Below are 14,013 nucleotides of genomic sequence, written 5' to 3' on the forward strand. Positions count from 1 at the left end.
ATAAGTTGGCTAAAGAATGTCTCATTACCAGCAACCTAAAAGAAATGAGGGAGTAGGCCTGGGAAAAGAACAAAATAGAACAGAGAGAAGAGATACTGCAAAGGCTCAGGGATGGGAGCATGCTTGTTTTGTAGAAGGAACAGCAAGGACAACCATATTATGGACTGAATGTGTATGTCCCCCACCCCCAAATTCATATGTGATGACAGTACTAAGAAGTGAGGACTTCGGGAGGTCATTAGGATGAGAAGAGGTCATGAGGGTGCAGCCCTCATCAATGGGGCTAGTGCCCTCGTAAGAATCCTGGGAGACCTTGTTTCTCTCTGCTCTCTACCGTGTGAGGGTATGAGAAGGCGACATCCTACAACCTGGGAGAGACCTCACCAGAACTCAGCCGTGCTGCCACCCTGATCTTGAAATCTCCAGCCTCCAGGGCTGTGTGACACAAACCTCTGTTGTTTACAAGCCACTCAGTCTACAGTACTTTGTTATACAGCAGCTCAAACTTAGTGAGCCTGGAGTGGAGCGAGCGAGGGGAGAGCACAGGAGACATGGTCAGTGAGGGCGAAGGGCTGGCTCTAGGCCAGCAGACCCGTGGGTCTTGTTGAGGACTTCGGCTTTCACTGAGAGATAGGAGACACCGCTCAGAAGTTTTCGTCAGAGGCATGACTTACCTGACATATTCCTCAAGGATTCCACTGACCACTGTGTTGAAAATAAACTAAGGGTGATAGAGCAGAAGCAAGGAGACCAGCAAAAAGGCTATTACAATAATATTTTGTCCAGGTTTCCTAAAAAAAGAACCCAAGGCAAAGCTTAGCTGCAAATTCTTTTTCTGGAAGGCAAAACCCCAAAGTAGCAAGAATGAGCATAGTGAGGCAAGGAAGGCAGAAAAGCAAACAAAAAGGCAATGCGATACTAACTTGGTCCCAAGAACACCCAGTTTCACAAGAAAACAAGCCAACTGCTGTCAGAAAGGACTCCCAGGGCAGGCTGTGTGGATCTACCACTCCTAACAGCTATCAAAAGGAGGAGGGCTCTATCAAAGGTGACAGACACTCTGCAGGAAAGATGTCATTTGGTGTAAAGCAGCACTCCTATATGCCCACGCGTATTTGAGCAAGGCCCACTGGTAGGGGGAAGAGGGAGAGAGATGTTAATTATTGGCTCCTTTCTCATCCTGTCTCTAAGTCACACCATGAGACGTATATAGGAAACACTCCTGGGTTGCTCCTTTACTCACACACTACTACCACACTCACAATATTTCTGACACCAGATGTCAGAAATATTTTTTTCCCCCAAAGCCAATCAAATCTCTTAGACACCAGCCGGATGTGCAGAATTCAATTCAATCGACACTAACTGAAGTTAGTACAGACCCCACAGGTTAAGGGCTCAGTCCCATGAGACTGCCCCAACTTCAGACCTCAATTGCAAGTGGCCGGTCCCCAGGTTACCCAAAAATTCTGTCTGACTTGGCTACAAATCAAAGGTTCCCACAACCCCACTTGGATTATTTGCTAGAACCTCTCACAGAACTCAAGGAAATACTTATGGTTACCAGTTTATTACACAATAAAGGACATGATAAAGAATATGGATGAGCAGCCAGAATAAGAGGTGACATCAGGTGAGATCTGGAAGGCTCCCAAGCATGGGAGCTTCTCTTCCCATGGAGTTGGGGTGCACCACGTTCTTAGCATGTAGATACATGTTTACCAACCTAGAAGCTCTCTGAAACCCTTACTTCTAGGACTATTATGAAGGACTCATCATGTTTATTGAGAATAAACTAAGGGCACAATCAATCATTAACTTCATCCCCAGCCCCTTTCTCCTTCCCAGAGGATGGGGGTGGGACTGAAAATTCTAAGCTTCTAATCATGGCTTAGTCTTTCTGGTGACCAGCCCCTACCTAGAAGCCCACCAAGAGTCTCCTCATTACAAGAAAAGACATTCCTATTACCTAAAAACCTCGAAGGGATTTAGAAGCTCTGTGTCAGGAACCCGGGACAAAGACCAAATATCAGAATAAATATCACTTCGGAAATTACCAGGGTTTTAGGAGCTCTGTGCCAGGAACTGGGGGCGGAGAGCAATATACATATTTTTTCTATTATTTCACAAGCAAAACTCTCCCCCTCCTTCCCACTTAGGGTCATGTTATCCAACCCCTCCAGACAGCTGCTGGAGCTGCTAGATCCATTTCCACTGCCTGGCTCTTCATCTGAGTGCAGACATGGGGGCAGACTGAGCACTCTGAGCCAGGCCCACCCCCCGCCCCCGGCAGTGTTATGGGATGAAGCGGCAGCAGCAGAGTGAGGGGCCACACTGATCAAACTGCCCAGGGCCCAGGAGGCAAGTGTGGCCAAGTGAACCTGGAGTGGCACGTAAATTAAGTTGACAAAATAGAAGAGACACTGTGGACCAGGTTAAGACAGAGAGAAATGATAGAATTATAAATATAGCTGGAAGGTAGAGCTGGAATTTGCTGATGAGAATGAAAAAGAAGAAAGAAAGATGACTCCAAGGCTTAGGTCTGGGCCACCGTAGAAATGGAGACACCTGTTACTGGTATGAAAGGCTGCCAGGGCAGCGAGTTTTGGAAGAGTAAGGAGAACCAGGAGTTCAGTTTTGTATATTTTTAGAAAAAAAAACACAGATAATAAGAACATTAACAAATCCTGCTTTATAGAAAAATTACAAAGCAGCTTACTTAGTTAGTCAAAGTTGGCGACATAATCACACATCATGCTCATCAGTCAATATGAGTAGCCCTGGCACTTTTCTCTTTCCAACTCACTGCTTTCCAGCATGTCCTGCCACGGCTCCATGAGTGCCCTAAGTGTCTCTCCACCTCCACTAAAAAAGTGCTGATTTAAACCAAATAGCATCTTTTTTTCAGGGCTTCTCAAGATCTTTGATTCATTAATATGTCCTGAGAATGTCTCAAGGGACAATATCATGTGAAGACTTTCCTAAACTTGTTTGACCAACAAAGAACACTAATAACTCTCAGAAACCTGCTACATAGGATACCAGCCTGCAAGTCTCCACATGGACCATGCTATTCGCATCTGTGTGTCTATTTAGGATGTACCCTTTCTCTTCTTGACTATATGGAAAACGCCCAATCAGCCTTCAAAATCCTGCTTGGAAGAAATACCATAGTGAAATTGAAAAGCAAATCACCAGTTGTAAAAAAGAACATACCAATGGCAACATGTACATGTCACAAAATAAATACAAATAGCAAGCACATGAAAATGTCCAATTTCCTAAGTAACATCGACAGTATTACTCATATACTATGTACCAGGAACTATACTAGCTCTGTGTATACACTGTATCCTTAAATCTTTCTAACAGGCCTATAGGTTAGCATTATTATCCTGATTTTATCAACGGAGAAATCCAATAGAATTAAGTGGGGAAAGCTAGTTACAAAACAAAGTGGGGAAAAAAGAAATGAGCACCTACATTATTTCATACTTATTTTTATCGGCTGTTTCATTTAACATTTACAATAACCTTGGGGACTGCTCTTTTCTTCTCCCTTTTCATATTTGTTCGATGTATCATCTTTTGTGGCTATAAATAATACTTTCTTTCACTGATTTATTCCTGTGTAATTCAAATCAAGTCTGAAAGTTATTTGACAACCTCGAAAACAAATAGAATAACAAAACAATAGAATAACAATTCAAGGATATAAAGATGGAGAGATTGGAACACTCATACATTGCTGGTGGGACTGTAAAATTTCACAGCCACTGTGGAACAGGTTGGTGGTTCCTCAAAAAGTTAAATACAGAATTGCCATATAATCCAGCAATTCCATTCCTGGTATATACTCAGAAGAATTGAAGGCATGGACAGAAACACACATATATACCAAATTCATAGTAGTATTATTCACAATAACCAACAGGTAGACACAACCTAAGTCCATCAACAGATGAATGGACAAACAAAATGTAGTATATGCATATAACAGATTATTCAGCTACAAAAGGGAATGAAGTACTGATATTTGCTATAGCATGAATGAACCTTAAAAACATTATACTAAGGAAAATAAGCCATACACAAAAGGACAAATATTGTATAATTGCACTTAAATGAGGTACCTCATATCGACAATTTAGTAGAGACAGAGTAGAATAGTAGTTACCAGAGTCTGCAAATAGAGAGGTGGGAGTTATTATTTAATGGTACGGAGTTTCTGTTTGGGAAGATGAAGAAATTCTAAAAGTAGATAGTGGTGATGGTTACACAACATTGACGTAATGCCATTGAATTACACTCTTAAAAATGGTTAAAATGGTACATTCTATGTATATGTTGCCACAATAAAAAACAATCAGTCATAAACCTTATCTAGAAATCTGTTAAAATTTAAGTTAGTATTATTTCTCCTGTACTTCTTACTATAATTGAATGTGTGGATTCAAGTAGTGGATCTAATCAGAAAAATGGCAGCGTGGCAAGGTTAAGAGGTCAGGTGGAGAAACCTAGGTTACAAAACTGGCTCTGCCACTAACTTGTTACATACTTCAAGGCCTAACATGTAAAAAAGATCCTTAATAAATGCTGCAGTTAGCTGCCATTGCTACGTCTTTATTATTACATAATACCACATGGAAAATTGTAATGTATTTTGTTATGAAAAAATTTTAAACTTTGATACATCAAATAAATGAACACTAGAAAACAAATGCATGGGGAAAACTGCATCAGGTATGATTAAAAGTCAATATCCTTAATACACAGAACTCACACCGAAAGATGAGAGAGCAACAAGGTAGAGAGGCAGCAGGAAGGCTACTTTAAATCACAAGATCAGCCAAGGGAGGCTACTCTGAAGAGGCCACGTATTAACCAAGACATAAAAGATGAGATACACCTACAGTGGAAAAGTCTGGGATTTGAGCACTCTGGGTAGAGATAATAGCAAAGGCCAGAACAAAGTAGGAACACAAAGAGTTTAAGGAATACAGAGAAAGAAGACCAGTGAGCCTGGAAAAAAGAACCGGGGGGAGAGTAGCAGATAAGGTGGAACGGGCAGACAGAAGCCAGATCTCACAGGCCTAGTAAGAAGATAGCACTGTGATTCTAACCTCAAATGAAAGCCAGTTAAGCAAGGAAATGACATCATCCAGTCTACTGTGCAAAAGATCATTCTGTTTCTGTGTGGAGAAAGGATGAGTAGGAAAGCAGAGTGGAAGGAGGGCGGGGAGCACTTGGGAAACTTTTAATATTTTAAGTTAGAGATGCTATAGTTTCAATTCAGGATGATGGCGCTGGCAATAAAAAAAAATATGTGTACGAATTCCCACTGGATTGATTAATAGGAGAAAAAATATGTAATTGTTTCATGAACCAAAAAATACAAATTTAAATTACGCAATCTCCCCTACCAACTTAGCAAAAGTTAAAAATGGATAAGACAAATCCTGATGAACATGTAGTTGAGGGAAGTACTCATAATCTCCTGAAAAGCAATTTGCTATATTATCAAAAGCCTTAAAAAATTCTCATAATTTTTGACTTAGTAATGAGCATACAGTCAGTCTTTTACTGTTGAATAAACTGAGACTTTTAGAAAACAGGCTTAGAGAAAATCAGGATTTACGCTCAAGGATGTAACTGTAGCACATTTATACTTGCGAAAAATCGGAGAATAATCTAATGTTCAGTGCTTAAGGAGTGGTTGAATTGTAGCGTAAGGTAAAAAGTACTAAGCAACATTGAAAATCATGTTCGCTAAGGGGTTTCAAGACATGGGGGTAAATGCTGACATTATACATCTTACAAAATTAACTAAGAAAGCCAATAGTACTAGTTTTGTTTTCATGCTGATAAGTTTTGACATAAGAACTGAACATAGAAAGCCACCAAATAATGGGTAATAAAAATTTAACAATAACTCACCTAGTCTACAATCAAAACTCAATACATATGCTCAGAAAATTTACATGCTCCACTCATTACATATTGTCTGCATCTTAAAATGTTTCTTGTTACTGTTGGTACTAAAAGAGCAGGAAAGTTTCAGTTTTGTGGTTGCCTTAGTAATTTAAGTATAAACATGCACATTCAAAGTCTATTTGTCATTCTATATCTCCACTGACTAGCACAGTACCTGGCACAGAACAGGAGCTCAATAAATATTTGAGTGAATATCACCAGAAAAAAAAAACCTTTCATTCCAACACGTCACCAAAGAAATTTAAAACCTCCAAAGAGATACATAAGATGATGATAATTTATAATATTTTGAGTGGCTACAACGTACCAGGCATTATTAACACTTTACGTGCTTTATCTTTAATTCTCACAGTCCTTCAGTAAAAAAATTACCTTTCCCATTTCAAAATCAGGAAGCAGGTTCAAAAATGTTAGGGAACTAGCCCAAGGTCTGAACTCAGCTCTTCTGGCGCCTAAATGTATCTAGACACGATGTATCAAGACAGGATGTTTCTTTTCAATGATCAGAATTGACCAGATTTTTCCTCTATGCTTCCCCTACAGTTCTACTTAATTGTTCACTAACTTCTACCTTGAATTGTAGCTATCCATTTGAAGAGCCTTCTGTCCCCAGTCTAGTCTTGACCAGCGAGCTCCCCTCCCCCACTGTGACTTCCTTGAGAGCAAAAGACCGCGTCTCCACGCCTCTAGGTAGGTGACTGCCATACTAGGAACTGGGGACTGGCACTAGGCAGGGGGCTCGCCCCTCCCGTTCTGTGGGTACCATTTTAGTTTCACTTTATAGCCTAGCCTCGCAGAGCAGGACTCAACGAATTGAGTCCTCTAAGGCGCCGCACCCGTCCTTCGGACAAGGCTCGAGGCGGGATGAAAGGAGTCTCCGCCCGGAGCGGAGGGAGGAGGTGGCCCGCTGGGGCGGTTTCCAGGACAACGAGTCCCCCATCCCCCGGTCTCCGCCCCTGGCTTCTCGCGGCTCCACGGCTCCCTGGCGCCTAAGTTATGGCCCGCGCCAACGCGGGTATCAAGAGAGAGGTGCTCTGTGCACGCTCACCTCTGAGTGCTTGGTGCATGCCCCCAATGCCGCTATACAGCTCCAGGACCCGCAGGGGCTCCATCCCCACGCTGTCGCTGCTGCCGCCTCGGAACTAGGCCTGCCGGTCCCCAGGCTTCTCCTCCCTCCACCTGCGCCGCTTCCTGGCCTCCGGTTCCGCCGCGTTTTAGTTCCGCCCTCCCCGCCGCTCAGGCTCTGGGCCTCACTGGGTAGCTCCCGGCCTGGGGGATGGCAGAGGTCAGCGAAGGGACAAAAGGCAGAAAGCACGGCTCTCAGGTGAAGACCAACCACTTTGTGGCGACATTTACGCTCCATCACCCTTCTAAGGTGTAGTTAGGGGCCTTGGGAGGAAAAAAAAACCCTGGAGCTCAGTAGAGGGGCGAAAGTTAGAATCCAGAAAAACTCACAGACATGCTGCTTTTCCGTCCCTTGGAAGCCCGAATTGTTCCAACCTTTTCTACCATTAGCCTTGAGCATATGCCACGTGCCTGGGGTTCTGGAAATACATCAGACCAGCCTCTTCTCCAGAGAAGGTCCCAGAGTTAAAAGTATGGAAACAACACACGTGCTGCAGAGCCCCTGGTGCATGCTAATACAGAGGATGCTTGCCGTAATTGTTGATGGGGTTGATTATATTTTTAGCTGGGAGAATATTCCCAGCTTAGCATCTGCCCTTAATTTAATGCTAAACTACGTTTGGGCCTCCAAGTTCTAGGGCCTTGCTTCTCCAAGATGATCCAGTGACCAAATTGTTAGAAGCTGGATTAAAAACTAAGAAAAAAAAAAAAAACGGCCATATGCCAGAGAGGAAATGTTTCACTATAAAGTGTCCTATTGTTCCCGTTATCACCACACGTTAAGTTTTGTTAGAAAAAAATGGGGAGTACCACTAGAAAGAAATTAACTAATTTGTCAGAAATTCTCATGTGTGCTAATATCACAACTAAAAGTATGAGTACTGTTATCTGAACTATAGAATTGACATCCATTTTGATGTGTCCTATGCAATATTTGAATTCTAAGTGTGTGTTGACCTTTAAATGTTTCGCTTTCACTGGTTACTTATTTCAGAGAAGAAGGGTTATATGGTAGGAAGATAGCACAGAATTTAGTCTTAGCCCTGGTATTGCCAAAAACTGGTTGTGTGACTGCACTGAGCCTAGTTTCTCAACTATAAAATAAAGCAGAAGGAAGAAAGGGAAATGATTGCTGTGGCTAACTTAATATTTGGAAAAGTGAGTCCTGATTTGGCCACATGGTAATTATCTGCTCAAACTGAAATTATCTAGAAAGGAGACTTTTTTTTAAAATCTGCTTTAAGCAAATGTACTCTTAAACCAACTCAACTTATAGAAATCATATACATACTAACATATAATGCATAATATTAGTACTATAAATATACATATACATATAAAGGGACCTAGGTATGTAGTCTAGTGATGGACATACAGTCAACAACCAATATGTTAAATAAATCTAGAATCTGTTTAGCCATTAGCAGCATAAATCAAAACAAATATGACCAAGGGTCTTACCCTGTAGGGGAGAGATAGGACCAAAATATGTGGAAGAGTTCATGAAAAAATACCAATCTCCTGCGAGGACGGGAGGTAAAACTTCATTCCCACACAGGCCAACTACAAAATGTTTACTGGTACATAAGGGTCTTCACAGCAGAAACCCAGAATTACCTTTCTTTAACTTCGCATTCTTTGTCTTAAACTCTGCAGCACTCCCCCAGCACCCTTTCTCTGCTTGTTCTTTACCCCGCCTAGAAATCCTAGCCTTCTTCAAGGCCTCTTCTTCAAGTGAAAACTTCCTTCCACTCCCACGCTAGAAACCCCAGCTTGTTTCAATTCCTCAATCCACCCCCATCCCAGTCTTCTGAAATACAGATCCCACCTGCTGCTGTCACTAATTCCTTTCTATTCTTTCTAGCCCACATCTCTTTATGTAGTATTTCTTCTCTAAAGCTGATCACATGTGATATCATTTCAAGAATGAAAACTTTCTCCATGATCACAAATTACAACTATCTCCATAGAAACGTCTGTAGGTGCTAGGCCCCCTCAGATTACGAATACAGTTTCTTCCAACCCCTGGCACAAGCTGCGAGAGTTGGGGGTGGGGGTACCACAGTTGGGAGTAGCTGAGGAATGTAAGATGGGCAGATAGATAAAAAAAAAAAAAAGATGATATATACTGATTACTCTTTCCCAAAACAAATCCCAAATGTTCCTACAGGATTAAAAAAAATTTTATCCTAAAAAGCTTTCTAATCCTATAGTTTCCCATAGTGTTATCCTCAGTGATATAGCCAATAGAGCTTATGCTCTCATCAGAGAAACTCAACATACTTTTTGAAAATGCAAATATTAAAACTTGGACTTTAGGATATTGAATGCATTTTCTGTCAAAACAGAGAAAATACATTAGTAAAAAAAAAAAACCAAAAGGCTACTTATGAAACATATCAGAAATAATTAAGGGGCATGATATAATTCTAAGGGGTATATTGAAATAATAATAGCATACTCTCAATTATTTAAGGGATCACTGCATAACTTAAAAATCTAATGATATTTTATTCTTCCTCTCTTGCCTGTCATTAATATCTAACAGAATTAAACAAAGTCTGCCAAATGCTTAAAATATTGTTTACAATCATCCTTGAGTTTCCATGATCCAGGCCATCCTTTATTTCCCAGTGAAACGTGATATGAATTCCTATACAAGCTTGCCTCCAGGGAGAGCATACCCTGATTTTGCCAATTTGAGCAATCAATAAATTATATTCTGGTTTTACACGGAAAAAGAACTGTCTTTATAAATTGCATGGAAAATAAAAAAGGAGTCATATGGGAATAATTTGGCAATAAATGTCATTGAGAGAGGAAATGATATTCAGAAGAAGTTTGAACTGGAAAGGCCCCTAGAGCTCATCCATCACTTGTGAGTACCCAATTATTCAAGAATGCCATTTACGGAGTTTCTGATCAGCTAGCATTAGGCCTCAGCTTGTGAACTGCTAATGAGTGGGAGAAGCCTACCTCAGAGTAAGGTATTTGGTGATGAAGAGCTTGAATTATTAGAAAACTCTTCTTTATAGTCACCTGAAATCTAGTTCCTTTGAGAGGCTTTCGGCACTGATTTTGAAGAACTCTCCCTCTTCCGTAATGAGTTATGTTGTGGTTATGACTTCAAGCTTGAGAACCAAAGAGTATAAATAGGAATCGTGGATCTGCTGCTTCCTAGATAAGTGACTTTCGGAATGTCACTTAACCTCTGAGGCTGGCAAACGTCTAAAATGTGTAAAAATAGGACATATGGTTACTATGAGGATTAAATGAGAATCAACAGCACTTAGCTCAGTGCCTAGCCCAATATACATATATGTTTTATAAATAGTAAGCATTCTCAAAGTGATGCGTTCTCAGCCCCTTCAGCTATGTCATGTGGCATGACTGATCCCTGGATTCAATCACACTCCAGTTTGCTGATGTCTGTTTTAGGAGCCATAACCAAACACTGGGCCCTCAGGAACATCAGATCAGCGTGCTACAGAGTGGTCCAGACGGCCGCAGACATCTAAGGCTCCAGCTAAGCTTGTGGGAGGGGTCCAGGTGGAGCCCGACTGGGCTTGGAGCAGAGTGAAGAAAAGGCTGGAAGTCTGCAAGCCATAGCCATGACTGACAGGGTGCACAGCAGAGGAGCACAAGAAGTCAGAAGACAGAGAGACACCCCCTACTTCTTAACTCCCAGAAAGACCACAAGGGGAAAACTGTTAAAGTGACCTTGTGCAGATGTGTGAGTTGGAGAGACCTGGGGTGGAGGTGAGAGGGAACCTATTAACACCATCCAATCATTTATTGACTCTTTTATGTGCCAGGCACTGAAGAAATTTTAAATTAAAACAACATTAAAAGTGTAAAAATTTGTATTCTATTTCTGATCATAAAGATGCCAATATTAAAAAAAAATAATATCTTCTACTCTATAGGCATAGGGCTATTATCCAATTTCATTGATTCTCCAGAGCTACGCTGTCCAGTAGGGTGACCACCAGCTACATCTGGTGATTCGAGTTTAATTAACTTAATTAATATTCAAAATTTAGCTCATCAGTCACACTAGGCACATTTCAAGTGTTCAATGGCTATGGGCGGCTGGTGGCTACAGTACTTCTTAGCAAAGACAGAAAACATTTCCATCATCACAGAAAGTTCTGTTGGTCAGAGTGGCTAGAGAGTGACAGTCTCTTGAAGTTATATCCTTTCTGGGTAGCCTATCAGTACATAAAGAGCGTTAAAATTGCTTAATTATTGTATATTGAACCCTGATTTGAAATAAGTGCCCCAAAAATATAGAGTAAAGGGAACTTAAGTAAAAGCAGACCTTGTAGCTAAGCATTTCTCTTATTTCTCTGATGTCTGGTCACCGTATTCATAGACTGTCACAAAGGAAAAGAGACAGGAAACAGCAGAGGTGTTTGCTCAATGACATGATAAACTTCCAAGAGAAAAAGAACAGATGGAAAATGAAGAACTTCATGGTGTCTTAAAGAAATGGTACTTTCCTGTTGGGAGGTATATTCTAATGACTTCTGGTTGTGAATATTAGACTCACCTCAAAGGAAGAAAAAGAATACGTTTTTCAAAATTGGAATCAAGAAGAGTATAATTATAGATTTTCTGTTTGGAAAGCATACAAACCATGCATTTTGTCTTAGAGCTTACCATTTCAAAGTACTCAAAGATTTTGACATTGATGCTTGTCTTCGACGTTATTTCTGAAAAAAATCTTATTTAAAATGGTTTCGCAACACATTTTAAAGATGGTATTTTAGTTATTAAAGATAGTGAGATTCTCTATCTTTAAAACTGCTTTCATATGCTCATGGAAAGTTAGAGCTGGAAGGAACTTATTTTCCTTAGTTCTAGCTGAAAGGACTATTTTCCACTGTTTTTCCAACTATTTTTAGATATAGAACCTTTTGTTCAAACAAAATCTCTTCTAGAATCTGGGCACAGAGGGAGAGGTAGAGTGAGCATGTGCATGCACACACACACACATACACACACACACACACACACACAGAAGCTGTTATATTGCTGAAGCATGGATGGTAGGGAGCCTAAAACATTGCCAGATCACCTCCCCTCCCCCATCTGTACCCACAGCTGCCTTTGAGCAACCCTGTGGGATGTGGATTGTATACCACCGATTTTATCCAACTGCTGTATTAGAGATAAGACATAGAGATCCAGAAGGTTTAGGTCATTTGGCCCAGCCCACAACTAGGTGGAGAACAGGGAATTCCAACTCAGCTTTCTTCCAGAATTCTTTCCAGAACTGGCGACACCATAACTTAATACAAAAGATACTTAGTAGGCTCAGCTGCCCCATACCTGCTGAGACCCTATGTCTGGAAGTACAGCCGAGCGTCTAGACTAAAGCAACCCTAGTCAGCAGAACACATTGCTTCCTGGGAGTGAACAGGCTGGCCTGAGGAACCAAGGCAACTTGTGAGATCGATGAAGGAAACCTCAAGTGCTGTGGCCAAGCATGTTAGAAAGGTCAGACAAAAAGGTTAATCCTGCTTCACAAAAGAGGAGCAATGTCAAAGCCTAATTACTAACATTTACAATAGATTCTCTGCCCTGTCACTCCTGCAAAGACAACTTGGTACAGTGCAAGAAACACAGTCCTTAGAATAGATGGATTAATATGAATCCTACTTCTAATACTTTCTTCTTCTATGAAACAGAGGTGATATTTGTTAAAAAGGTAGCTGTCTGTATTCAATTATTCATTGAATATATAGAGATATATAGATATACATCAGTAATACACCTAGAACAATAAATACTGCTTTCCTACCATTTTCTTAATAACTTTGTTATAACACAGATCTACCCATTTTTTCTAACAATTACATAGAGAAAATTATTTTCCTAGTATGTTTTCAAAAAGGGTGTAATACCAAGAAACTAATTTGAATATTATCTAACGAGATGTATTTCCTCATTGTTTTCTATTATAGCTTTCATTATTATTTCAGGTGGAAAAATAAGCCCCATGATGGGACTAGAGGAGATACAAATGTAATAATTTTGAGAGCTGTTATTACTTTGCTCCTTTTCTCTAATAATTCACCCAAACGTTCAAAACAATTCCAGGTAACCGAATACCACAAAACAGATCCAGCAAGACCAGGAAAAGCAAAACACACACAATCCACACACAATCCACACACACATACACCACACACATACACACACCCACATGCACAAACACAAACTCCATAAAAGCCTTTATTTTTCCTTAGTCTTCTTTTTTTAACTGCTACAATTGTCACTAATGACAAACCAAAATCTAGAGAAAAATCATATGTAAGGGTTTTTCATTTTACCTGTGCTAGTTAGGTACTAGTTTAAACATAAAATTTTCATTTAGTATTATTTTCATTTAATTCAGTGGTGATCAAAATAACTGAAATGCAATAATGGTTCCACAGTACTGCCCTTACTATATTCACCATATAATAAAAAAACCTAACTTCATATTTACTTAAAATTTACCTTATCAGCTTTCAAAGCCACTTAGGTAAACATCATACAACACAAGTACAATTTCACACTTGGAAGGCACCAGAGGCCAATAACCCTTATATTAGAGAGTTAAACTTACTTCTGCAAATAAAGACTATCAGTGTTTCATTTCCATCTAAGGTAATGACTGTGAAGTTAAAATATTGTACAAATTCCACAGGGATTTGTTCTATGTTTAGTCACTCAGAGAATACATGGTGACTAAAACTGACTACATTTCAGTAGATGGCAAAAGTATGTTTTAATAATAGGATAATATCAAAATAAATGATAGGCCTCTAAGTTTCAAATAACTTCATGAGTGTTTAAAATGCTTATTAATTCATTTTAGACTTATTAGCTTTTCTTTTTTAATAT

General features: G+C 40.1%; 1 protein-coding gene across 10 annotated transcripts in view; it reads right to left on the reverse strand.

The window, feature by feature from the left end:
• TRDMT1 (tRNA aspartic acid methyltransferase 1) overlaps positions 1 to 14,013 on the reverse strand; it is an 83,590-nt gene that overhangs the window by 54,724 nt on the left and 14,853 nt on the right. For 3 of the 10 annotated variants that reach the window (XR_002781362.1, XM_023533104.1, XM_023533103.1), the window contains exon 1: positions 7,043 to 7,238. The exons of 4 other annotated variants lie outside the window; for them this stretch is intronic. Coding sequence is in view for 3 of the 6 variants with exons in the window: in XM_023533104.1 (XP_023388872.1) it covers positions 7,043 to 7,106 (64 nt within the window). In the remaining 3 variants the exon portion in view is untranslated. Of the gene's footprint in view, positions 1 to 7,042; positions 7,404 to 7,449; positions 7,789 to 10,158; positions 10,348 to 14,013 lie in introns of those variants that run through there. 3 more of the 10 variants (XM_011364368.2, XM_023533108.1, XM_011364363.2) reach the window with 3 other exon arrangements.

Source organism: Pteropus vampyrus, unplaced genomic scaffold, assembly GCF_000151845.1.
Source record: "Pteropus vampyrus isolate Shadow unplaced genomic scaffold, Pvam_2.0 Scaffold96, whole genome shotgun sequence".
NCBI classification, from domain to species: Eukaryota; Metazoa; Chordata; class Mammalia; order Chiroptera; family Pteropodidae; genus Pteropus; species Pteropus vampyrus.